The sequence below is a fragment of the Struthio camelus genome, chromosome 9, assembly GCF_040807025.1.
Source record: "Struthio camelus isolate bStrCam1 chromosome 9, bStrCam1.hap1, whole genome shotgun sequence".
In the NCBI taxonomy this organism is placed as follows: domain Eukaryota; kingdom Metazoa; phylum Chordata; class Aves; order Struthioniformes; family Struthionidae; genus Struthio; species Struthio camelus.
The window spans coordinates 23,365,419-23,393,212 of record NC_090950.1 but is presented as its reverse complement, the minus strand read 5'-3'; the positions used below and the strand labels follow the sequence as shown (position 1 = coordinate 23,393,212).

Here is a 27,794-nt window from a genome sequence, read left to right as displayed (position 1 = left end):
TCTGACAGGGCCTGCTGCAAGAAATTTGCTAAAGGCATAAATTCTGAAATAATCAAAACCACTCCCTGAAAACTCAAAATTCTCTCTTGAGGGAAACTTAAGAGAGAGAAAAAAAAACCAGCTAATTTTCAGAAGCGAGAGAAAACTTCTAAAACTGAAAAATGATTTGTCCTCCTTCATTCCCAACCCAGACATTTTGTCAGCTTCCACGGAACATGCTTTTTTTCCTTGGTCGGACAAAGCAAGCGGCACAGATTTCGTGGACCGAGAACCTCATGCTCGGCATTTCAATGCTTCGCTACAGCTTCAGAGTATATAAGATGGTAGATCTAGGAACACAACAAAGTCAAGTAGAAAAAACAAATTTGAAATGCCAAACTGTTGTCTCTCTTCAGGACTGACTTCATATTTTGGATGCAGATCCAACAGATAGATAAAACAAGACATTAAACTTACCTGCAGTGAAATCGACTCTGACTGGCAAGGTTAGCGCTTTCTAATTGTGATCTGCAGATTGTGGTCTGCACGCTATCAGACAGCTGCTTAAAGGCCTCTCATACATAAACATTTTCACATAAGCCACCAAGGAAAGAATAAAATGGAGAAAAACGAAAACAAACATTCAAAGTTAAGCTTAATCTTTATTTGGTTGTGAATAAAAATCACTGTGGCAGCACTCTACAGGATGATCGTGGGGTTGTAATTTTTTTTTTTAGGTGGCCACCGGATTACAAGGAAAGTTGAAAAGTGTTACGCTACTTGTAATATACAGACCATAAGGACCCAATATATTTTGGCACTTTTTATCTGCACTGCAGTAAGGCTGCACAGTTACAGAATCAGACTAGAGAATTCCTCATGAAATTGCATATTGATTCAGAAACAGGATTTCAGATAAGTATAAAGATCCATTTGCACAGATGTATCTACCAGATTGGGATCACTGCAGCGTCTATATCTTTCCCTGTCTGCAGGACAAACCACGTTACAAAACTGTGCTAAGGTCTTCAATCACTGTACCAAAAGTTCGTATGACAAGCAGAACTTGACCATAACACAAAGATTTTGCAAGTTAGTAGCAATTAAAGCATGCATTTTTCCTTCCCTTCTCCTGTATTTCTGAGGTGCTTTTTAAAAAAGTTAAAATAAATTTATGATAAACAATCAATATGCTGTGTCTGACTAACACTCTCTTTTCATATCAGAAAAACTGCCCGTTTTCCCTTCTGCAAGATTGCAGCTACAAAAGCAACAGTAACTATTCTTACTTGTGGTTCCTGTTGTTACAAAGACATGGTATATTTCATTCTGGCCAATAAACAGCATTTGGAAGATGAGCAATATGAAAAAAATAAGGTGAATTTTGAAGTTAGTCTTTTATTTCGGCACACATTTTAATCATTACATAAGACTATTGTGTTTCTGTGCTACTAGTTCATCTTTAAAGATCAAGTGCTCTTTTTGGAAAATAGTCATGTTCCAACTTTGATTATTGTAGCAAACGCTACTATGCATTTTTTAGAATGCTTCTTATCAGATATCCACAGTATTTTAAAGTAACTGTGGAAATACAAATTTTCCACTACTAGCTGAGGTAAATGGGAAAACAGAAGCACCAAAGGGCAGCGACTTAGAGGGATCATGGGCTAAGGAACTACCCTGAAACCCTCACTCAGGCAAAATGACAAGACGCAAACAGGAATTTGGCCGGAGAAATGAATTCATAAGTTGACACCTTTCAGATCTCTCTTCAATGAATACTCTCACATCTCGGAGAAAAAAAAAAGGCAGCTGTGAATGAAAAGAACCCTTGCTCTCTGTTTAAAAAAAAAAAAAAAAAAACCCTCTCCAGTCCTTACAAACAGAGGTCAGTATCATTTTGCAGTCCAATACCTTTACAGAGGCAAACATAACTATTCAACAACAATCACATAGGTCCATTAATTATATACACATGATTACAGTACAGCAATATCCAATATTTCAGCAAAGTTAGTCCAATGTACAGTCAAACTATTCGGGGATTGCACAGAGGAAACCGTTCCCCAATCCACTTTACAAAAACGTTTGCTGAAAAAACAAAGACACCTTCTCCTTAGAGAAAATCAGCAAAGATGAAAAAGTAAAATGCACCTTCCTTGAATCTTACTTTGACTCAGACTCTTCATCCACAAATTCAATTAGAGGAGCATGTCTGTTGGCTTGGGCACCTTCTTGGAAATTAACCTTTTTTATCACTCCTGCCTTTGGAGCTCTTATGGTATGCTGCATATGAACAGATCAATAGTGAACCAGCAGAATATTTTTACAGTGCTCTTTTCTTTCTGCATCAAACGCTAATATTACTTTCTGGTGCAATTAAAACAAAACACACTTAATCACTTCCTCTGACACATGCACATTTATTTTAAGCCTTCTTATAAAGCGTTACCTTTGTCCTTTTTCAAATTCCATTTCCTGATCAATGTTTATTTTGAAGAACCCGGGGACAAATATGCTATTTAATGGCACGTTTTGAAGCATTACTGATATTTTACTTCACTGTTACTTTTTGTTAACGTACTAGCTATCAGCCAAAACCAACACAGCTTTAGTCCAGTATGTTAATCAGACAACAGATCTATTCCCTTAAGCGGAATCTGCACATTTACTACAGACGTTTTTGTTTGTGGACCAAGAGGGGTCTTTATCAAACAGATTTAGGCAAAATCCAGTTGAAATACAGCTATTAGTGACACTGAAGGAAGAGTATATTTACATTCCAATCCTCAAATTGGCCTACTTGTTATTTTATCAGGTTAGTTTTCCGCTGGAGTTTGCTTTCTAGATAATTTTCTGAATAGGGTTACTCTAATATCCAAACATTTAGTTACAGATCTTAACTGCTCATATCTTAGCAAGGATTCATTTAAATAAGAATCTGCTTCTGACATTTTACATTTCATATTTAAAACAGCACTGAAAAAAAAACAGAGGACCCACTCAGGTAACGTCCATCTGAGATATCAGCTGGAGGGTCACAAACGTTTCCCACACGATCTCAAATAATTTGTAATTTTTTTCTTAGCGCACAGATGTTGGATTTCATGTAATTTTAGTGTAATTTATAAAAGGCCATGACAGGGAAAAGCAAATTCTCTCACCAGTCATCACTCTACTACTGCAAACCGAGCCGTAAAATAAATGAATAAACCCAGACCCAGTCAGTGCAGACTACAGAAACTACAGCAAGGAATTTTAGCCAATGTCAAGCAACGTAGCAGATGACAACGGCCAAAATAACTATTCCACTGAATGCCACGGGGGACGATTACAAAGAATCACTAGTTTACTGTTTGTAAAGCTTTATGCAAATAGTAATTAACAGATCATAAACAAGAAAATCCTGGGAACATTACAGAGTCACCGTTAGCTAAGTTTCTGCATTAAGTAACTGCAGGCATTAGAATAATATGCTTATATCGCAGAGAGCAACGAAGAAATATACCTAGGTGGTTTTGTGTTAGAAAAAAGAAAGGATTATTAGCTTCTCGGGAGGGAACAGAGGGATTTGAAAAGCTAGCCAAATGAATGTTGAAACATCTGAAGAACACCACAGATTATAGTAACATCCTTTATTAATAAAGTAACAGCAAATGTAATCCTCTAAAATCTTGTCAGACACAACACTCGTTTCACAGCGTACAAAGTGATACTGACATCTATCCAAGCTAGACTCTGCACCAAGCTTCAAACCGAAACTGATTGAAGTATCATCATACTTGCATTTTCTCAGCAATTAAAACCTTTTGTGTGTCACTCACCTCCATTTTCATAGCTATCATAACCATGAGAGGATCTCCAATCTGAACCTTATCCCCTGCTTTCACAAACACCTACAAAGGCAAGCGAAAATAGAGGAAAAATCAGGTATGTCCGTACCACTAAAAATCATCACACGGATCTTGATCAACACAGGAGGCAAAAGTCTCTGGTTGGATCTACTGAGTGACTGCGGTTTTGCAAAACCTCATAATGTCTTTATTATTGCTGAGTTGGGTATCCGAGTTCCCTACAGAATACTCAGGGGCAGGCAGAGGTTGTAGAAAAAGGTTCAGTAACAGCTAGCCGGACGAGCAGGAAGCCATTTACGTCTCAAAGAGAAACTACGAAAAGGCAAGGTATATTCTACCCTTTCTGGCTTAAGAGCTTCTATTTTGAGAGAGAAAGCCCAGAACCTCTTCCTGGAGCCAGTCACTACAGCTGTTTTTAAAACAGAGAGAAGGTTGCTGGAGCCACTTCTTATTTCTGCAATAACCCTGAGTGAGATCATTCACTCAGGATGGAGGAGATGCACGTTCAGTGTACTCCTCCCTCTGAAAGGGTTATGCTCTTTTATCTCTAGGAGATACTGGAAACTATCCTGGAAATCTCCCTTCTGTTGAAACTTTTCCAATGTATGGAAAAATGCACAACACTTGCTAAGCTAGAGAAAAAAAAAAATATTAACAAGAGGGAATATAACTGCTGAACTTAGTGTTGGAGGTCCCTTATCTGCAAAGCGAAAAAAGGGGACCCCGGGTCGTGGTTCTGGTTTAACACACTGCCTTATGTATCTTACACTAAACTAACACTGGATTGAAATCCCCCAAAAGCTGAACTTAAGGCACGTTCGGACCACGTATTTGTATGCCTAAATTCTATTTATAGCCCTCTTTATACTTCTATACTTCTAGGCTTTTCTTCTCAGAAACAACAAAACACCGAGCTGAACAGAAAAAGGCATTTCTGAGCTTAACCTTTTCTGGCAGGTACACCCACCATCTCATTCTTCTGGTTGGATGATGTGGATCAAAAAGCCTGTGTAACACTTCAGGCTTAGAAAGTAATTAAGATGAAGTAATAAATTTATTAAAGTGGTGGAACCAGTGAAATACTGAGATTTTTCTGAGCTCTGGGAAAAGGAGACTAGATGCCTGAAACACTCTTGGACGGCTGCTGAAAAGCAGACTAAACAGGGATTTTTCCTGTTGGGTGGAGCCACACAGAACCGACACGTTTAGCCCTGGCTCTTTCCTGGCAACGCAGAAGCAAGCACCGTTGTTGGAAGACTGAACACGGACAGATGTTGGAGAATTCATTTTCCTACCCATATCATTATAATTACCTTCTCAATTGTGCCAGTCATGGGTGCTACGGCACCACCTTGCATTCCCACCGAACTCACTGCGGATAAGTACTTGGGGACAGGAAGGCCAATCTGAGCACTACCTTCCTACAAACAAAAGAAATAAAAAAATCCCACCAAATTAACAACACAAAGTAAAACCACTAATACACACTGACATACACAGAGAACAGGTCCAGCTTTACGCAGAGGCAAATGAGTCAGCTGTTTAAGGTAGCAGACTACTGAGGCCAGGGCAGCGAAAGGGCACGCTGTGGGCACGCTGACTTCTTTGCCAATATCAAAGTCCTCAAAAGCTGGGCCTGCTGCCGCTATAGCATCAGCGAGGGAGCAACAACCCCTGTGGAAAAAGGAGGACCCACATGGATCTTTGTTCCAAACCTACACCTTCCCTATTCACGTAGCAACACCATAGACGGTTTCAGACAATGAATAAAGGCTATTTGCCCAAGGAAAGGCTGGGCGGGCTGCTGTAGTAACTGGGGAGGAGACCGGCATCTTCGTCACCCACCCCTGCCAATATGGAGAACGCTCCATAATCCACAGTAAAATGGATTCGGTGCTACGCTTAGTGAGAAATTCTTGCTCTCTTCCAGAATCCCCTAATTTCTCCCAAACTGCCTATCCAGAGCTCCCAAAGACTCATTCTCCACCACCTCCTACCCAAACACTAAAGTTCCTGTGATTTATTCCAGATTCCTCGCCTCAGACTCCACTTTGATGCCCCAGGAACGCTGCTTTGCTGTTCCAGCACGAGTTATTTTGTCCTCGTCATTGGAGCAGCAAAGTTTTCACTGCACGCTGCTGAAAGTCTTAAGTGGCTCAGAGATAGAGGTTAACTGTTAAAATTAAATACACAATAATTTATTTACTTATTTAGATTTTAGATTACATTTATTATTGAGTTACTTTAAGCCCCCCAATCTTTTTTACTGCAATAAAAAATTACCAGCTTAATCATGCAAATTAGGGTACCTCCTTTTCCAAATGTCATTACTAGCACAATGCAGATAATACCACAATCACTTGTAATTCTAATTTTCTGCTGTCAGCTGAATTTACCCTCCTTCAGACTCATCTTGACTTCTCTCTTATCCTTTAATTTAAACAATGAATTGTATGAAAATAAAAGTATCAGAGTTACAAGCACCTTCAAATACTTTTCAGCTGCAAATTTGTGCTACTATTCTAAGACAAGCTCAGATACGTGACCGTTTTAATATTTGGGCGGGGGGGTTCCCCCAACACCATTATTTGCGACTCCTTTGATTCAGGCAATTGCATCTTATCTTTGCACAGGCAATCACTCACTCACAGATCATAAGCAGCAACCTCTAATTATGGTTATTTATCCAACAACATTATGCACCACTACAAAAAAATACGATTCTAGATATTATGATTCTCTTTCACACTCCCTTGCAATTTATATTGTCCATTTAAATCGGTAAAACTCTGCTTAGTTGAGATTTTACACGTGTGATAATAAAAAAAGGAACTTTACCGGAGAGAAGAGATAAATGGTGTTGTCCAAAATGACCAATTTGGACTTACAAACTGTTCCATTTACTGAAGACCTCAAGTAAACAGAATCGCCTTCATTGAAGATATCTCCAGAAATCAGGAACATTTTATCTTTAATCTGAAAGTTAAAAGCTTTTATAAGGACAAAGCCTGACCCTTCATGAACTCTAATACAATAAAACACAAGTTAGGATTTACTGTATACGCTCACAGTGTTGCTCCTAGATAATTCTGGAATTAAAAAAAAACTTTCTAAATCTTACATATCCTTTATTTTTCAATTAACAGAATGCGTTCAGTATCCCGTGCAGTCAGCCGAGAGGATTAGCTAATACGCTCTCCCAGGACAATTTTTTATCATAAACCACGCAGTAGTACTCAGCAAAATACGAGGGCATGGTATTTCCCGAGAAGAAGAAGAACAACAACAACAACAACAATCAGAATAGCCTGTAAGCGATGCCACCAGGACCTAGTATTTTTAACTTGCCCTAACGTCTTGACTTTGCTCAAACTGAAATACCCATACTATTTGCCTCACGTGGCAAGTTTCCACAATGCTTTCCAAAAGACGGGTAAGTTCCTCGCTCTTGGAAGCTTATAATACAAAAACTACAATATATTCAGTACACCTACAAAGGAGCAGAGGAGACCAATAATGGAAGCAGGCAGCGTCAAGTAGACACCAAAACAACAAAAGAAAGACCAAACAGCAAGGTCGTTTTTTGCAAGTTACCCTTTCATCTAAGTCGGTGCAAATTGCACCTCTGCAGCAAATTCCAAATGCAAGGACAGTAAGAATAGCAAGTGCATTACATTTAACTGATGCTTTCAGTTATAAGTTTGACATCACTCAGCAGAGAATTAGAGACTTGCTAATCTTTAAGAATGTTACTCGTAGAGATTAAATTCAGCCTTTATTTATACAGTCATGTGCTATTTTTTCCACTGAACAAAGGCCTTATCAAGCGCACTGAATGGATACTGCTCATCTGAAACTGATCCCTGAGAAAATATCTTTTTGGTTTATCAGTGTCCTGAGCAGAGGTATAAGCCAGGTCAGTACCCTGGGCAGCACCTGTGAGCGCTTGCTGGTTCCACGGCCCAGCAAGCTGCTCTAGCTGATGGGCCTCAGGGCAGGTTTTAAAGTACTCACAAGGCACTCTTCTCCTCCTCCTGATCAGCTCCTGAGGCATACAGGATTCTGTCTTTTCATCTGTTATCTCCAGCTGCTCTCCACCCCATCTCAACTCCCATTCTTCCTTCCTCCTTGGGAGTCTACATTCTCCCCAGCTGCACTTCCCCCTCCCCAGAAGGCCCCAACTTTGCATTCTGTCCAACCTCCTTTTCTGTTTTGGCTGACACTACCTATATGGGATAAACATAAAATGTAAAAGCTCTCAAGCATTACACACATAATCAATACATTAACATAACCTAGGAATTATTTGAGGGATGTGGGTTATATGAGTATTCAGATGAGCCAAAATATGGGTATAAGGCTCTGAGCTATCTGACATGTGGCTATACTCAGTATTTTTCCACTAAGCTCATCTCTGCAGAGTCTAAGCAGTCCACAAATATTGACTTATCCTTATAATGCCCAATTTCTGAAATTTAGATACAAGAAACGGAAATACAGAGAGATTGAGTTATCAAGTAGTCAATCATTTTGCGTGCCAAATTTAAGATGCAATCCATTAGGAGCTCCTATTTGACTCCAGGTGGTACAGGGGATATAGTCAATACTCAGCAGAACAGAACTCCCGTAAGCCACACAATTAGAGACTACTACCAAAAAAAAAAAAAATCTATATTTAAGTGTCTTGACTAGTATCCTCTGTAGTGGATATTGCCTCTATGCTCTCCACAGTGCAGACAGAGACAGAAGCCAATTCTGCTGGGCAGCATTCAATTCAACCGTAACGCTCTCCTATTCTGACCTTTCCTTATCACATCTGGTAAACAGTTTCCAATTTCTATCATCAAAGTAAAAAGTATTATCTTACAGAGAGTGCTCTACAGAGCTTTTATTTATCCCACAGCAGGTCCATCTCATGCCCAGAATAAAGCAGGAGTCCTGTGGAAAAAGTCTTTTTAAATGCTGATTTAAATCTAACCTCCAAGGTTTTATAAAAGCAAATTTAAGGAATGGGAAAACAGAGCCAGAACTTTAAACACCAGAAAAGCAAATGCTTTTCTTAGCCTTAGTTTCAGAAGCATTTTAGCAGATCTTCCACCCAATCCAGCATCTAGCACACATAATTTCCGGCCAGACTATTAAAGTCTACCACGCCCGCAAGTAAACCAAAAATAGAATCTTATATTGGTGATTATCAAGCAACCTTAGTAACAGCTCATACCAAGAGAAGTCTACCAGAAACTGACTCTGCTTTTATCTAACAAAATATCTGGGAAAAAAAAAAAGGATTTATACCTGCATGTTGTATGACCCTTCTTGATTGTAATTTACAGTTACATCCACAACTGTTCAATAAAACAAAATATATATAAGTAGATTTACTTATAGGACCTAGGGAATAATGACATATAAACAATATTCCGAATATATTTTTGATAAAAAGAGCCCTCTCAATACTAAGACAAGAACAACTATTCTCAGATTAGCCTAGCAGACACTGCAGATTTGTGACAGCTAGTACTGACTTCTAGACAACTTTTTTTCCCAAAGCTGAACATCTGAACTTACGCTATCTGGACAGAAAATAGATTTTTGAAGGGTAAAAGTGCTGAACATTTCCACACCAAAGAGAAGTCAAAAAAGTTGATGGCACTTCTAAAAACGCAACCATATTCCTTCAGATGATGAACACGATTACTGACCTTTTCATTTCGTTTATACTTCCTCAAGATCTAAGGGCATGGATTTAATAATTAACCATATGCAAGTCTGAATTTCCTTCCCAGCTTAACCTGCATAAAATTCCTACTGCTTCTATTTGCTATTTCTTAGCCTGAATTTTCACACTTCGGTGGAAATAACTTTGTCCATCAAGTATTTCTCTCCCCTCTTGCACTCTTAGTTATTCACTTACTGTTTTCTCCGTCCAGAAGAGAGAGTTTTCTAGTGTACAACATATTTATTCTTCTACCGCTGCTGGATGCAAACGGTGAGAATTTATCTAAAATACAAAATATACGGACACGTTACTTTTGTTCTCTTTGGACAAAACACAACACTTGGAACTTACACCGTAAAAGTCACAGTCCTATCACTACCATTATGCTTATGTATTTAAAAGCAAATATTTGTATTGCACATAAAGGTCAGGGAACCACTGTTACAGACAGTTACAACCCCCCATTCAAGCATCAAGACTGAAAAAACTGAGGCTCCGGAAACCACAGAACATACGATACTAACAAGAGGTATTCGCTAAGAGGAAGGAAATTCACTCTTCTCCACGGACACGTCCTTGAACAGGATAAGGAATCATGGGAATTCAACTGCAAAACGGAATATTCAGATTAACCATTAGAAAAAGGTTCCAACTGCAAGAATAGGCAAGCATGGCAACACGCTGCCTGGGAAGGCTGATGGCTTTTCCTTTACTTGCTGTTTTTGAGTAGGGTAAGATACACACCTATCAGACATTGCCCAACTAATTTATCCTCTCTTAAAGCAACGGTACGGGCATATGACGTATGGGATTCTTTCCAATCCCAGTTTTCCACGCTTCTAGGATAGTCAGAGTGGAAGAAGAAACAAAATTAACAAGGCTGTTGGCAGCATACATTAGATTTGCACGAAACTTTTGTTAACAGCAATCACGTTCCCCATTGGTCTAGATATCAACAGCTTATACTTTTAACCCTCAAACACATCATTATAAACATCCTCCTCTGAACAGATATGAATACCCAGACTTGGAAAAGAGTAACACAAAAACCTCTTTTTTATTTGGAGTCTTCCCATTTGCTTCAGTAAATTATGAATCACGTCCTTGTGGTTTTTAGTATATTCAAAATCACAGCATTAGAACTCAAGAATGTTCAGCTCCTGGAGTTCTGTTCACGCCATTAAGCCTTACCGGCTCTTCCAGTCCTAGCTGAGTCATTTTTAACTCTGATGGCCTTGCATTGACTGTGGGGATCAATAGTCCCCCTTCGTGCTTGAAGAGCAAAAGAGGACGCAGTAACACAGATTATGGACTTGGATCCCACGATCTTCTGAATACCGCCTCTCTATCAATGGAAGTACTCTGTACATTACAGGGGTGATATATTCAGCATCTGTCTCTTAACAACAATTGTAGTTTGCCCTGCTTGTGAGTATCAGGCAGATGCTAGAATGCAGAACCCTGAGCCGGAAAAAAGCAAAATAAAGACGGAATACACAAATAAAATAATGGCGCATGAGCTCACCACACTGTCTCATCCACTCACAAGCAAAATAAAACAAAGGAAAGTAAGAATGATCCTTACCAGCTGACTGATCTCTAAAAGCATCTGTTACCATTTTTTCTTTCAGTAAGAGTCCTAGAGCTGCCTGACACACAACTTCATGTGGGGTTGCCGTTTTGGTTGGAAACAGTTCATCGTGGTGTTGAGGAATGAAATTAGTGTGCACGTTTCCAGCCTCAAACTGTGGGTGTCCCGAAAGGCTTAGCAGAAAATCAATATTAGTGTTTAATCCTACAATCTGTTAAGAAAAAGAAGCGTATTGCCAAATGGAAATGAAGTTATGAATGAATACACAGATTTCTGCTCAACGGATACATGAATGAATCTTTCTTAAAACAGCATCAGCAAAACACAACATTTACCAAGAAAATGTAATTAATTCAGTTGATATGTTTCATTACTGCTCTTCTAATTAAAAAAAAAAAAAAAAAAAAAGCTTTCCCAGAAGAGCACTACCCAGACGCTTCCCAGCAACAGTAATGGGAGGTGACTGAAGGAAAAATTACTTCTTTGGAAAATCCTGTTCTGAGTATTTAAAAAAATATTACCAATATGCAAAGAACATGTTTTTAAAAAGAGCTACAAGACTTTCAGATATGCCAGGCCTGATCTTTCAACAGTAACAAATGTGACTTTTATAAATTTACTAGATTCCATGCGCTTCCTGTAGTCCTAAATACGTAATCAAAGAAAGAACAGGAAAATTTTATTTTAGAGAAAGCAGCGAAACCGATTAACGACGCTGTGCTGCCAAAATGTATTGACAGAAATACTAAGAAAACAGAATTCCTTGCCTTTTTTCCAGTTACCTCTTTCACTTGCAGTAATCTTAAATTTTAGCTAAAACAATAGTGGGCCAAACATTTTCACAGTCATCTTTATGTTGCCGATTTAAACGCTTAGGTAAATTATGCAGGGAATAATATTTAGTATCACATCAAGTCAAACCTTCTGAATTCTGGTTTTGAAAAGAGATACAGTACCTGTGGTTTTCACGGGGGAAAAGGGGCGCTTTTAAAAAGAATCAGTAGCTTCAAAAATTCTCCATCTTTCTTTACCATGGGTATACTCTAAATCTAATCCTTTCGAACACCAGAAATTGTAAGCACGCATTGTCCGACATGAATTCCACAGGCAAACTCAATTTAACTTTGAGAAAGCTCAGACTGTGGTTTAATAGTTTGTCATTTAGGCTTACTGTTGTACCAAGTCCCAGCTGCAATTTAAGATACTGCAAACTTAAGAAAAATCCACACGTAAAACAGAACTTCACTTATCTCTACTCACTCCATTGATGAAAATGGTTTGCGCATTAGGAAAAATATAGCCTCAGCAAACGAGAAACGACTCTGCAACGGCAGCGACAACACAGGCCCCCTCTGTGAAGCCACATTTGCTTCATTGTAGTATTTTATTAGTCTGTCGTTAGTTCAAGACGTAATGGATTTGAAATCACACTGGGTTCCTTCTACTTACATGATATTGATGCAAACTGTATCGCAACTTTCTCAGCGCTGCTTGCCGATCCTCAGCCCAAACAACTAACTTTGCAATCATTGGATCATAATGGACGGAAACCTCATCACCTAACACACGAAAAGAAAATTTCTAAGACACGTATCTTCTGAAAGTTGGTAAGCATAGCATCACCCAGCACATGGCAGTAAGCTCTGTTGCCATTAACAGCCAGGTCTCTGCATGCCCTTAAAGAAAATTCATCTTTAACTTGTGACCCAGCATTTCAATTCTAAGATCGACCTCAGTATAGACTTTTGCAGAGAAAAAGTTACTCAAATTTGATTTTGTCACAATCAGAATTGCAGGACTGGTAAACTCTGATGGGAATATACTCTGCATAACCCAATGGACAATCGGGATACAAAGAGATAAAAAAAATATTCAGTGACTGACCAAAGTACATGAAAAATCATGAGGAAGAATAATTCTGTAAAAATTTGTATTTATGGCAACATCCTGTGGGACAAACTGTTATTTAGGCAGGCCAAATGATTAAAAAGAAAAACTTTTGATAGCAAATATTTCCAATTACACCGCTGTCCTCAGTTTTACCTTGTCTGACTCCAGTCTCTATCCTGGTGAAACTATCAGGTGGTGGGGTGGATAAGTGTAACAACGGCCCAGCCCCTGGCATAAAGTTATTATTAGGGTCTTCAGCATATATCCGCGCTTCAAATGCATGGCCTCGGAGACGAATTTCCTCCTGCATTAGAGGAATCTTCTCTCCTGCTGCAACCTGGAAACAATAGTATTTTTTTCTTTAACGCGGGATCAATATTTTCCATTTGGACAAAAACACTTGGCTATTACATACACATCCCCTTCCTTTCCCTCTCTCTCTCTCTCTCTCCCCCCCACACCCTGTCTTCCCCCTCCTTAAAAAACACACACACAACATACACAGAGATACATGTGTAGGTATATTTTTACACACACACACACACACACATCTCTGGAGACATGCACACCACACCGTTTACTACTATTTGGCAGAAGAAACAATCGCAAATTTCATAAAACACAGCAATTGAAGGAATAAAAAGAATATCAAAACAGACAACACAATTGCCTTGGTGCCTGAGCCAATGCAGTCAAGAAGCAGTAGTTAAAAAAGAGTGCAACGCTATGCTTGAACAAAACAAACAATTTCAAGACCACTTCGTCTTGTATTTTAGAACAGTAATCATTCAGAGATAGAAGAGCTGCAAACTCAAGCAAGAAAAACCCATGGCTTTGTAACAAAATTAAGATTATTTCTATGTAAAACAACAGTTTCCTAGCAATTGTCTTTACTCCCTATGTCAAAGAAGTTTGTGCAAGCACTGACTTTCTGTATAAGCACGCTAGAGACTCAGTTCAGAAAAAAGAAGTCAGCTACTGTATTTATGATATTAGAATTTGTGACAGCAATCTGAATTCTAGGGCAGTACGCTGTCTTGTTATCTAAGAGCAGGATCTAACAAGGAGCGTCAATGTATCAAAGAAGATTTAAAGATCTTTCTTCTAGAGATGAACAGCTAGAAAGCACATTAAGACAGAGCTAGGACAAAGAAGTGCTACACCATAAATGACTAATTCTGAAGTTACTCCTTCCTTTCTTTCTGGGAGTCAACAGCCAAAGGATTTTGGATTATTACCGTAAATTGACCTTGTAGTATTTTCACACAGCTAAAGCATATGGAAACTATTTTCATTTCTTTCTACTGATTTTGTTAAAAAATAATTAAATGTTTAAGTAAAAGCCTGATCAACTAAGACAAGATTTTGCTAGAGAAAAATTGCTCTAAAAGGAGATGATAAAACTGATTACTGGCAGCCAACACTACTGGCGTATGCTGTTGATTCCTTCGCGTACTCTGGGATCTGTACAGCTTTCAGGGAAAGCTTCTCAAATAGGATTTCTTACAATTCAGGGAGTTTTAATAGATAAGTAAGTAATAATCATTTTATTCCTCAAAGGAATTCAGATTACAAAACACAAAAATACGACCAACAACACACCGGTTTGCAATTTCAAAAAGAGGACTTTTGGAGATAAAATAATAACGACAAGCCTGCTGCAGTTAAGCACAGAGGGGAGATCCTTTACTAAGAAGCAACACAATTCCCATCTACACAAGCAAATGCAAGTTCTCACTAAATATAAGTAGCAAAATTTCATCCTCATTTGAAGCGTCAGGGATTTTCCACGCTCTGCCTTCTGCCACTGAACCGTGGAAGGATTTCAACAGAGAGAGCAGAATATAACTTCTTAAAGACAAAGTAGTACTACACAGGTTCAGAAAAATCACCTCTCAAAGAACTGATAAAGACACCATTTTGTACATATTATAACTCATAATAAGCCGCGTGCCACGACCTCCAAAGCTTTCCACGTTCTTTCTCTTTCTCTTTCTTCCAGTATTGTCTGAACGTTGCTCCAACTCAGCGCTCATCAATGGTCGACTTCCATTCCCTGATCAGCAATCCACAAGCTCCCCCTTCGCTTTTGCCAGTTCGGTTTTCTTTTCTGGTTACATCAAAACACTCTGCCACCTTGTCTACTTAAGCTCACTACGTGCTGTTCTCATCACTTTTAGATTTACCTAACCAGAACTGTTTTTAAATTTCCAGTTCCCTGAGGTCTGAAACTTCCTGTTATCCTTCGGACATGTGAGTAACCTCTGTGCATATTGGGTGCGTGAGGAAACAGCCTGTTTCCAGTGCACACAACTATACCTTTATTTTGGAACGTTAATACACTGACAGAACACCAAACACATGCTCCTGCGAAGTGTTTTTCTCCTCTGGTCTGACCCAAGAATGATTTTTTGGCCAGAAACATACTACACGTTTAAATTAGAGATAATAAAAATTGTTCAGAATGGCAAGCAGAAAATCAGGATCCGACTCCTCTCACTTCCCACATTCTCTATAATTTGGATAAACATATGGAAACCACAGTTTTGCTCCCCACAAAAAGTCTTTGTTGGAATTCAGAGCATCTCCGCAATACTCTCCAATCAAACAGGGTAAGAAGATTTTCCTGTGGAGCAACAGAAACTGTACCTGAGTAGTTGAATGGGAGATAAGTACCTGAAAACAAATCTCGTCTCCCACAGACAGTACCAAAGAACATTACTCACCAGAGAAGAGGGATTCTACCTGTAAAATCAATTACCACTTACCCTAAGCTGCCATTCCACCAAGTCTGTTCCAGTGATCATCTCTGTAACCGGGTGCTCCACTTGCAGCCTGGTATTCATCTCCATGAAGTAAAAATTATGTTGTGAATCCATAATAAATTCCACCGTTCCTGAAGTATTTAATAAGAGGAAACAAGGCTTTTTGGGGATGGACGTAAGACACTTGGGGATTTGTAGTTTGGAAAGATGCTTTCACAGAACCAGAGAGCTGGGTTAATGCTCCAAGCAGTAGGTCTAAAATGGCTAACTGTCAGAAATCATGGAACAGATGTTAGCACAACGCTATTTTTTCTTACACAGATGCACTGACTTTCATTACATTCTATGTAAATTATCTTAAAGGGTTGCACATTTGAGATCTAAAAACAGAAGGGTTGTTTCCTTGCACCCTTACATACCGCGTGCTGTCAAACAACCATTCTCCCCTAGAGTAACAGCTGTATTTCTGCAGAGCTGCAAAAAGCGCTTCCAGACTGTTAAAAAAACACTTACACGTATTTAAAAGAAATATCCAAAGAAAAGAGTACGGAAAAAAAAAAAAAAAAAGACGTGACAAATAATTTCAGCAGCTAATTTTTTAGCTGGAAAATACTCTGGACTTCACAGACAGTTATTTTAAAAGTCTTTGCTGTGATTACTCACTTAAGCCTCAAAAAATACTGGAATATGTGTCATACTGTAGAACAACCACATGCCATTTGCTCTGGGCCTCAAATCTAATTAAGCTAAGAGGATGCTGTGGGGCAGCCGTACCTCCAGACTTACCTGCTCCCACGTAATTCACTGCTTTAGCTGCTTTGACAGCAGCTTCTCCGAGTTTCTTTCGAACGTCAGGATTAATTCCTGGCTGAAAATATAATAATACAAAAGATTACAAATTACTGCAACTTTTAGTGATAGCAGACTTACTACAAATATGAATATGAATATTTTGTGATGTTTAGACACTGTAGGAAAATCTTTATCGACATCATGTCCGAAATCTACATAATTTTCCTCTGACAATCATTTTCCTAAATGAAGTCGTTGTTTTTAGTTGGAGCCTTTTCCGCAGCAAAATTAAAACAGGCACTGAGATTTATAATTATAAATAATAAACGCCACTAGATAAATCAGAGGGGGTAGGCAATAAGTTTAAAAATATGTCCGTTTATAAAAAAATGTTAAGAACTTTCTGCTTACCCCCGGTGCCTCCTCAATGATTTTCTGATGTCTTCTTTGCACGCTGCAGTCTCTTTCAAACAAGTAAACTGCGTTGCCATGCTGGTCACCAAATATTTGGACTTCAACATGCCTGTTTCGTAATAATAAATGTATCAATGTATTTCACTGAGGATCACTGAAGCCCCATTTCTATGACTGACTTCACCCAGACTTTTAAACTTGTACACAGTCCTGTTAACACTTCAGTGGGATTTCTTACGGGTTTAAGTGTCTGCCCTCAAACAGCTAAAAATGTAGGAATGAGGCTACTATCAGCAATCAGCAGGATTTCAACTGTATTAGACTTCCTAAATCCTCTAAATGAAATAGGATTCTGCACTCTGACCACTGCAATGAAACCTCACGGCTCAAAAATAAGCAAACAAGACACACGTTTAAAGGCTGCTGCCTCTCTATCAGTTATTTCATTATAACACAAGTAAAAATGTGCTATTATTCGGTCATGACTAGGATTATGTTTTCTTCCATAATTTACTTAAGTGTAGAAATTCACAAGAGGCAGCATTTCATTTATTTCAACATACTATTTCAGAAGACAACTACTAGGTGGTAGGAGTTCTTTCTATACAGAAAGGTTAACAATAATTTGTCACTATTCAGATAATCTGGCAAAAGAAATTCTCCAAGAATTTAGTGAGATTTTCCCACGTCCGACTGTCAGCACAAGCAGGCCCCTAGTTTCAGTCTAATGAATGGTCTCTTTAAAGTGATACTGCAAGACAGAGAGGTGAAAAGCACAAAAATATCAGACAGATCTATGACAAAAGACAATCATTTCTGTTTATGTATCAAGACAGAGAAAAATTTACTAAATAGTTTAGGACATCTGAGAGCAGCAGAAACACCATGACCTACTGATTCACAAGTCCGTAATTAAAGCGTTATAAAGTGATTCTTTCTGGACGGAAAGCGAATTTGGAAGACTTAGCAAGTAGGAATGTTGATGTCTTAACATAACACAGTACAAAATACGTGGAACATGCTCTAAAGCAACATCATTAAATGGTACTGCCATGTTTCCAGAACATCTGTTTTTGTAATTCTAATCATTCAAAACAAAGTCACTATAATGAATTCAATACCTCATAGAATAAACAGTTCTGATTCATTAGTATCTGCCACAATGCAATTAAAACATACAAGACTCACTTTCATCCTTCTTTCAAAATATCTATGTTTATGCAACACTATAATAAACATTACACTGCTTTTAGAAAAATATGTATTTCGCACCTCGGATCGTCTACAAATTTCTCGATCAGCATTGCATCATCATTGAAAGACTTTTTTGCTTCTCTCCTAGCTGATTCTAGCTGGTCCAGAAATTCCTTTTCTGAATGAGCAATTCTCATGCCCTATAGAACAAAAAATAAGATCTAAATGCCTAACAATACAGTTGCATCAAACAGGTGCATGGCTAAAACAAGAGATGTGCTTAACAATAACACGTTTCTCTTCTTTCTTAACCATTAGCAAAATCTCATATGAACTTCCAACAAGTTAATCCCATTAAGTCCTGCTGAAAGTGCCATCAAAAGTACAATAACAGGATATTAGGATTCCATTGATACAGATGAGTACAAAATTCAATATGATTCTGGACCCTCATGGAAATTTTCCAAGACTGGCAACGAAAAACTGATTTCCTTACAAAATAAATACACCTATTTTGGTAATAACTAGAACTCTGTACCAGGCCATTTTTATACAAACTTGTATCAGAGTAAAATCAGATTTACATAGGGAATTCACCATGCATGAAAAAGTGTCTAGATACGGATTAGTTAACTGAATTAGTTACTGATTAGTTAATAATTTCCTATGCAACATTTATCACTGCTAATGAAAAATTCACAACAGAAGCTATCATTAAGTAACTTTAAACTCACTCAATTTCACCCAAGTAAATCTACAGGACAAATTTTCTGCTTATGCATATTACTGGAAATCCATTTCAGTAAACAAAACCAGTTTATACCAGCTACGTATCTGGCAGCGGACTGCACAACAGATGAAATGAGATTTCAGAATGCTGTACTGGTCATTATTTTACTACTTTTAACCAAAAGTAATTCTCCAGTTTCCTTGCTTTCAGAGATTTTTTTTATACTATTTAATTAGTAGAAAGTGAGGCGTAACAACTTTACATCATGTGATGAACAGATTTGCATTAGTTCCTTTACCTTTCCTCCACCTCCGCGAACAGCTTTAATCATTACTGGATATCCTATTCTCTTGGCATGTTCTTTTAGACATTCATCCGACTGATCTTCTCCATGATAACCTTCAACAACAGGAACGCCAGCAGCAGACATTATAGCTTTGGAAGTGCTTTGACAGAATAGTTTTATGTTTAGAATAACAATAATACTTTCCGTACTATAAGCTCCAATTCTGCAAATGCTCCCATTGTTAATTGCTGTCATATAAGTTCCACTGACTTCAAAGGGACTACTTGCATAAGTGGGTTTGGCAGGATTTGACTGTAATTAATGAAATGCTCTAGATAGGAATATTTTGTCTCTAAACTCTCCAGACAAAAGTTTTAGTCAATTCCAGACTTACCATTCTTTCCCACCTGCTGTCCCATATTTATGGAGAAATCAAGAGGTCAAAACCTAACATTTTCAAATTACAACACTGCACCCTACCAAAACTATATTTAAAATTGTGCAAAGGCACAGCTCTTCTTGTGAGACAGGCTGTATCTGGGGATTCACACCACATATAAAGCACCCAAACACTGAGCAATAACATCAAATAGGCATGTAACACTAGTTAAATTACAGAGGTAATTTACCCTCACATTAGTAAGTGAGAACAAAATTAATTCTATGAAATCAGTGCTACACAGTTCATGTTTAGTAATAAGCCTATTTCCATATTCTTGATTTACACTTCATACCCTGGAAAGATTTCTTTGGTCTAAGTATCTATGATCCACTGTGACGAACAAAACCTACCAACACCGTTTTACAACCAGCCCCAATAATCCCTGCTGCCCTATCTTCTCTTCCACCACTCTTCTGTCTGATTCATTTGGGACCAATACGCAAGAGATCCAATCTGACTGCGGAACCTTTATCTACATAACAACACTGTAAGGCCCCAATCCAAGTGGATAACTAGATTCAGTTAAGTATGCAATTATTAAAACCCTAGTAAATGAACAATCTTGATTGTTCCCATATTTATAGGAATCCCACAGCCAGAAACTTGGAGCTTATTCCTTTGAAGAATGCAATACAAATAAATGACAATCAAAATTGAAGGAATAAAATAATTTCATTACTAAATGATCATTTTCAGCATAACTAGCTTTGTCAAACTGTAAATAACCAAGCAACAAATCAGAAAACAGATACCTCTTAATACCCATATCTCTGATAGCAGATGAAGGCGGACCTATGAAGATGATTCCCTCTTGCTTGCACAACTCTGCAAACTCTGTGTTTTCTGAGAGGAAACCATAACCTGGATGAACAGCCTAAAATAGAATAAGGTTACCAGCCTATTTGTGCATTAGTTTAGCTTAGAAAACCCTGAAACTTCATTAGAACCCTAGGGAAAACGTGAAATGGAAATACGACGGGTAAAAATGAAGAAGATTTAAGGCCATGGTCTACCTACCTGTGCTGCTGAGACCTTGGCCACCTGCATTATTTTCTCCATGGCCAAATAACTCTGCTGTGAGGGTGCTGGACCAATGCAATATGCTTCATCTGCCTGTTTCGGAAGAAAAACATTAGCACAGACCGTTTCTATTAGATAGTATATCGCAATTTTAAACTTCAATTTCTGAACTCATTTTACTATTTAACCAACTGCTAACATGCAACAGTTTAAATCGTTGCCTCTCTTCATGTAGAGATTCTAACGGATGAACCAAATTCTGACTTTCTTCCAAAAAAAATAGCGTCCATCAGCTAACCTCCAAAGGCTACTCTGGAGTTTAGAAAGCCAAACTCTTCCGCATTTTCTGTATGGTTGACAGGTACTAAGACAGAGACTAAGCACATTTTTTCATCGACTGCAGGAAAACTTGATTGTAACTCTAAAGAGAAGATCAACTGCATTAGTGCACACACACACTCCTTCTCATATTTAACTTATTAAAGAGAACCACGGTTGTGAATGAATGTTAATAACACACTAAATTGTTTACAGAACCTATCACAAACTTTTAATGAATATACTTTACCATTGCTACATGCATGGAATTTCTGTCTGCTTCACTATAAACTGCTACAGACTTCACACCCATTTTCCTTGCTGTTCGCATCACTCTGCATGCAATTTCACCTCGGTTTGCAATAAGGATCTTCTCTATGCTGTGACTTCCTGCTTAAAAGAATGAATCAGAGCAATTTTTTAAAGAAATATATCCTAGAAATACATTCCTAGAAATAAAGCAATTTCAGAATTCAGATTTCTTTTTTTTTTTTTATCATGTGTAGTGTTTGTTTTATGCCCATCTTTCAATAACGAAAAAAACATACGCTTCACACAAAACCCTTTCAGTGCTAGTCTTTGGAGTTTTTCGCGAAGCGTCACTATGCAGAAGCATGTTTAAATTAAGTCATTTGCTTTTTTCTAGAGTCCAAGAAATAAACTCTAACCCTATAACAGCACTTAAATGTAAAAGATGATGCACACATTTTAACTGTGTACTTTCCAGACTTACTGGGAAACAATTAAAAACCCTAAAAAGGTCACAAGTTATTCTCATTTACGCAATGAACGTTTATTCCCCACTGACACACACTCACAAAGAAATAACAAGGAATAAAGGTATAAAGGTATTTTATCTTTTTTTTAACAGTGACTTACAAGCTTTTTTAAGTATTGTGACAGCAATTAAACGTGATATAAATATAAGGATAAATTCATTACAGGCAAAACTGAAGAGCTTAAAACTAACCTACAAAATGATAATATATCTCTGAATTCTGAAGTGTATCTTTTCAGAACATATGACAATACGATTTGTTTAAATCATCTTACCAAATATTACCTTCTTTCGCATATCATTTAAATAATACTATGCTTAAAAACAGTTCTCAAGAACATTACCACCTTTCTATCACAAAGGATCTCAGAAGAAAACATCACAAAAATAAGTAATTTTCATGCAAGTTGAGTATGACTAAATATGATAGAAGAACTCATTCAAAATCCTCTTTATGCATTAGAGATGATTTCTATTAAGTCAGGTACAGACTGCTATTTTGGAAAACTATAAAAATATTGAGTATCTATTGGCAAGGAAACTATAGCCTTTCCTGGAACGAATGATCTGAAACTAACTGTAAAACCACCCACATTACACAAGCAATTAAACCTAAAAGCTAAAGAAAACAACTTTCATACCTATTGTTGAGGCGCATTTCACAAATCTTTGTCCCAGGTTCCACTGTCTGCATGATGATAAACGCACAGAATCGTTACAAAACAGAGAGTATAATAAGAAGGTGTTACTGAACTACTTCTATTATCAAGTGAAAGAAAGGCAGTACTAATACAGTTCTGAAGTGTTTGATACAATTATGCAGACACAACCAGATGCAACGCCGAAGGCAGTTCAAACCGTATCGGGCCTCTCCTTTAAAGTGCTTGTATTTTAGACATAATAGGAACAAACCGCCTCCTTTTTTCACTGAGTAGCACTCAAATTGGAATGCACTTTTTTTCTTCTCTAAATCACTTAGTAGCGAGAACAGCCAATGTCTGACATTTATTACACAGAAGGTAATTGCCTTCAAAGTATTGAGAAAGAAGACATGAAACCTGAGCAGGACTAACACAAAACAGAAAAGATCACACAGAACGTAGTAGCTGATTAGACAGAGTGCAAAAGGAAAGGATGTAAAAAGAACTGCGAAGAATTCTGGAAATGAAAAGTTAGACCTCAAACAAGACTAAAATGTACTAACGAAATCAGGTACAGAAAGCTAAGTGGCCAGAAGTTTTAAAAGTAAGATTTTGATACCGTTTTAATTAACATATAAATCAACTTCTAAACCTTGCATCAAACCCAGTACTTCTTAAACTGTATCAGAGAAAAAGTTGCCAGACGTCCTTGCATCATCCAGGTGTCAACGTGACCAAATCTCAGAAGTTAAGCTTTTGAAAATGAGGATGGCATTTCCTAAACTGTTTTATTAGTTAAAATAAATGGCTTGTTTTGGTCACTAATACCTTCCGCACAGGATTAGACACAGAGCTGAGAGACTGTGGCTACAGCGGGTAGTCAGCGATGGGTGTAGGATCCCAAGCACCTAAGGGCAGTTTGATACAATCTCTGCACCAATTTCTTAAACTACGCTTAACGCACTGGGTTTTGTTTTGTTTTTTTGGGGGGAGGTTTGCTTTTTTTGGCTCTCCTCAACCACGGGGGATGCTGACAGTAATCCCACTTGTCACTTTAAGAAACGTATATCTCTCCTGAGAGCCAACACGCTGGCTCTACCACAGAAGAGGCTAATGGCTCGTTTACCCGCAGGACACCGGACGCACCGCTCCGCGCTCGCCAGCGCCAGCGGCGGCCGCGGCACCAGGGTGCCCCGAGGCGCCCGGGGACGCCGCCCTCCCTCCCGGGGCCCCCCTCCAGCGCGCCACCGCCCGGTACCGAGCGACGGGGCCGGGCGGCGGCCCCGCTCCCTCGCTCCGCCGGGGGCGCGGAGCCCCTGCCCGCCTCCCCCGGGACGGCCGGGCTCCGCTTTGGGAGACCTGCCCCCGCGCCAGGCCTGCCCCGCCGCCGCCGCCGCCCTGTCAGCCGCCAGCTGCCGTTAACCGCCGGGGGGGAGGGCCACGGGCACGGCCAGCGCTTTGCGGTGGGGGGGGGGGGGGCCGCGCCCAGTTCCCGCCTCCCCCCGCCCGGCACTCACTGACGCCGCAGCGCCCACAGGCAGCGGCGGCCCCGCAGCGCTAGCGCCATGTCGGCCCGCGGGACGGAAGCCGAGGGGGGCCGCGCGGCGGGGCGGGGCGGGGGCTCGCGCGGCGGGAGCGCCGCGAGCGGTGGCGGGGAGGGGGCGGGGCTGGGGGCGGGCAGGAGCGCGAAATGGCGGTTGGCTGGGGAGGGAGTGAGGCAGGGTGGCGGGAGACGTGGACGAGGCCTTTGCTGCCACTGCGCAGCCGGGCAATAAAAGGGGCAGAGCACATTACCTTCGGATAAACGTGGAGTGGCGCGCACAGCTGAAGGAAGCCGCGCCTCGCATATGAAGGGCCGGGGCTGTCTTTACTCGGGATTGACCCCTGGGGGGTTGTAGTAAAGTGGTGATGGAGACAGCAAATGAGATGGTGGGAGTGGTCGGGAAACACCTTGAGCTGGATCTCCTAACACAGCAGGAAAGGAAATGCCCATCACCTAGGCCGCCTGATTCACCTCAGTCCTCAGCAGACCTCGAGCTGACAGTAGCACGTCTGACATGCTCTACGTACTCTGGAGTTGATGGTCTCTTTAGAAAGAGCTGGGTGTGTAGCTAAGCTTTGCTTTTTCCGTTGCTGCTTGGTTTTTTTTTTTTCAAGCTGGCACGAGGACAGTAACCCCAGTGGGCATTCACACCAGTAACTGAGTGATGGTAGCAGGTTAAAGAGGTGCCGGATCAGCTTGGAGGAGGAGCGTGGTCCGTTAAGTCCGACTGCAAAAGATAGGCCCAGTGCTTACCCTAGAAACACGCTTTTTAGAACTCTCAAGTGAAGCTATATTTGTTCCATAATTCATTCACCTCATTCTTCCTCACTATTGCACTAATAGCATAGGCCTTTTGCCTTTTGAAATGGAGATTTCAAAATATTTTCAGCCTGCTGAATTTCTTTCCAAACACAAGATGGCAGCCTGTTATGGAGTTTCTTGTTAAGCATCGGCAAGAGTTAAACTTATGTGTTACAAAACGTTAAGTCAGAGGTGTGTGGAGGAGTTTACACCTCGAACAGCAAAACTAATGGAAATAGCAAACTCATTTGTATTGCAGTCTGGTTTTGGTGAAGGCATCCTGACAGCACGGCTTTTAGGGCTTGCAAGGTCCAGTGAGGTCACCAGACTGTACACACAGATGTTGAAAGTGCAGTGTAATAAAACTGACTTGCAGAAAATGATAATTTTTTTCACTGACACCAGTAGTATGCTTAATACTGCATGTACATGGGTGGAGGCACTGTTTCAGAAGCTAGTCATAAATGCTGTATAGGTAAAACTGGCAAGATTTTAAATTTTGTCGTAGAAGCTTAGCATACTCTGACAGCTCTTTAGATTAATAATTCAAGTACTTTTCTCCTTTCTTTTTCCATGAGCAGATTGTGAACAACACAATTCATTTGGAATTTGAATTCATTTCTTGAGGAGAAGACAAAACTGTCATTCCATAGCAAAATGAACACAGTTAAACATTAAAAAATTAGCTGGACTAATGAGTAGTATTCTTTAGAAACTTCTGGGGTTTAGGAAAGCCCCAGCAAAGCTGGTTCAAAACCAGCATCCATGTCTCCAATCTGCACTGATTTTCTGACTCTCAGATTGAAAGCTTTCCTTTTTCCCCAAAATCATTTATTTTGTTTCTGCATTTGGGAAATGCGACTTAGCCCTTTTTAAAATTTTGAACAAAGAGTTAAGTAAGAAACTGAGCAGATGAAACTATAATTTATTAAAACATTTGGGAGGTAGAAATGTAGGCAGTAGCACTTGCAGAAAAGGGGAAATGCGGGTTATTTGACTTTCTGTGGCTAGCTGGGAAAGCCCTAATGCTGAAAATGTGAGCGTTGCTGTGGCCGGCCCATAAACTTAGACACGCATACCCCTGCATCATCGGTATGCAATGACCACAGCCATGAACCTGTTTGTAAGAAAGGAAAGGACCTGCTAAAAGTTCATTAGCTCCCTTCACTTACAAATATTTAACCTGAAGTATATCTCTTACTATATACATGGACTTAGTTTTCATGATATGACTAGGTATTAATCCATGCACTCACTAAATATACATGCATTCCCTATACGGAACAGATAGCCCTTGGACCTCTTGCTCTGGTTGGCCTGGGGAGGACAGTGCTGATATAAGTGTATTTCAGATCTTTCCTATCATCAGTAGTGGAGAGGTGAGCTCAGGCTGTGCTTTGCACTTTTATGTATTCTCTGACTCTCATCAGCTTACTAGTGAGTGTTAACGCCTTAGAAATCCGTCTCCTCATGCCCTTGTTATTTTCCTTAAATTGATTCTTTTAAAAAAAAAAAAAGCATAACAATTCCCCCCCTTTTTTTTGGCCTAGGCACTCTGATGTGAAAACATTTCCTCAGTGAATTCACAGTCTTTGGGCTTATAGGGTAGTCCATGTTGTGACTTACAGAGGGATTGTTTTGCCTTGAAAAGGAACATATTTGACTCTTCCTTCATCTGCCATTAATCTTTGTCAAGAGAGAATTTTGGGACATCCAGTAGCCTTTGAGGAGCCACTTCAGAAGGCCCCACCTAAACCCTAGTTCATCAGCTGAAGTGCACTTGCCAAGCACGTATGCACAGCCCAGCTTCTAAAACTAACGCGGATAGGCCAGGAACTTTAGCCACTCCTGTGTAAGTGATATGTATCACTTGCACCCACCTGGCACCAAATCTGGTTTGTGTCAGACCAGGTAAGCGCAATTGAGCAGCGCAAACCCACCGTGTGCTCTTGACAGCCTGTTTTCCTACATAATGATAAATCAAGGGCTCTGTGAAACATTTTTAGCTCCACAGTCTTCCAAAGATCAAAGGGACAAGAGATGTGGATTCAGATTCTGACTGCACCAAGGGGTCGTATGACCACCTTGCTCCTCTGGTCATGAAATTATTTATTATGTAGAGCTGTTGCACTGATGCTGGAAATGGTGCTAGCGAGAGAAGCATAATTCTGGTATTTTCTCACCGAGAGAAGTTTCTTTCTGCTGCCTTCGTCGGCACTGCTCTAATAAATGAGTTCCTGTATCAGTAGCCGACAGTAAAGAGAGAGATTTTTCTCCCCCTGTCTTTACCCCATCTTCTGGCTTCCTGCAATCCGTCTGACAGTCTTTGCCTCTGTAGTCATAAAGAGCGTGACATGTTGGATTCATCCAGCTATTTCAGAGCCTTGTTTTGCCCACCGCAGAGAAGGTAGCAGCATCCTGTTCACCCATCTGTCTGCCCACTTTCTCTTTCCTAGTCAGTTCAGCTCTATCATCTAACCTTTCACACTGGCCTTAGAGGCATTGCAGGAGGCTATACTCAAAACTTGGTCTGGCTCCAGTTATTAATCAAACAAAAATCTAACTAGATTTTGTTTCAGGTTTCTCAAAAAAACCTTTAGGGTTGAAGTTGCAGAACTTCTGCATGCCTCATTTTATTGAGAAGTTTACCTCCCATGGTTGTACCACAGTTAAGACATGTTAAGTTGGCTGATGCGCTGTTGATGTGATAAAGAGCAAAATCACATACTTTGGGGAATTCCTGTTCATCAACATTGAAGCTATGGAATTTTGGAGTTTATGTGGTCTTTTCTAGGCCAGTTATTTCCTCTAGTTCCCATAAGTGCCTGCTGTAAGGATGTGTTCTCCTCCAAAGACTTTCATAACAATTCCTAAGATTATTATCTGTGAAAGCAGTTTAAACATGAAGTAACAAACATTCGTTACATCTGCTGTGAGTTACGGTCTGTGTTTACTGGACCAATAGGAAGTAAAAAAGAGATTTAGTCATATACAAAAACCTAGTGAATTCAGACACTCAGGAAGTTGTGGGGAGATT

At 39.6% G+C, this 27,794-nt stretch overlaps 1 protein-coding gene across 7 annotated transcripts; it reads right to left on the bottom strand.

The window, feature by feature from the left end:
* MCCC1 (methylcrotonyl-CoA carboxylase subunit 1) lies at positions 1–24,029 on the bottom strand. 7 transcript variants are annotated; one of them, XM_068953654.1, is made up of 21 exons: positions 23,931–24,029; positions 22,414–22,460; positions 21,245–21,387; positions 20,674–20,769; positions 20,409–20,530; positions 19,227–19,374; positions 18,277–18,398; positions 17,002–17,113; positions 16,585–16,666; positions 15,802–15,929; positions 13,187–13,370; positions 12,593–12,702; positions 11,138–11,354; positions 9,748–9,834; positions 9,129–9,178; positions 6,672–6,809; positions 5,147–5,254; positions 3,804–3,875; positions 2,150–2,265; positions 457–551; positions 1–329 (listed from the first exon to the last, which is right to left on the bottom strand). In XM_068953654.1, exons 1-20 carry the CDS (start codon positions 23,978–23,980, stop codon positions 497–499), a joined length of 2,187 nt encoding a protein of 728 aa, XP_068809755.1. In that variant the 5' UTR covers positions 23,981–24,029; the 3' UTR covers positions 1–329; positions 457–496. The 7 variants fall into 7 exon arrangements, with proteins under 7 accessions (XP_068809755.1, XP_068809761.1, XP_068809754.1 ...); XM_068953660.1 differs by lacking the exon at positions 1–329 and adding an exon at positions 23,242–23,321 and having other exon boundaries at positions 358–551; positions 23,931–23,999; XM_068953653.1 differs by lacking the exon at positions 1–329 and having other exon boundaries at positions 358–551.
* Positions 24,030–27,794: the final 3,765 nt, after the last annotated feature.

Excerpts from the sequence above, each read along its gene's own strand:
- MCCC1 (XM_068953654.1), bottom strand. The coding sequence starts at position 23,980 with ATGGCGCTAGCGCTGCGGGGCCGCCGCTGCCTGTGGGCGCTGCGGCGT. Across the intron at positions 20,770-21,244 it reads ATTCCATGCATGTAGCAATG|GCAGATGAAGCATATTGCAT; the intron begins GTAAAGTATATT and ends CTTCCGAAACAG. Across the intron at positions 17,114-18,276 it reads AAATTTGTAGACGATCCGAG|GCATGTTGAAGTCCAAATAT; the intron begins GTGCGAAATACA and ends ATTACGAAACAG.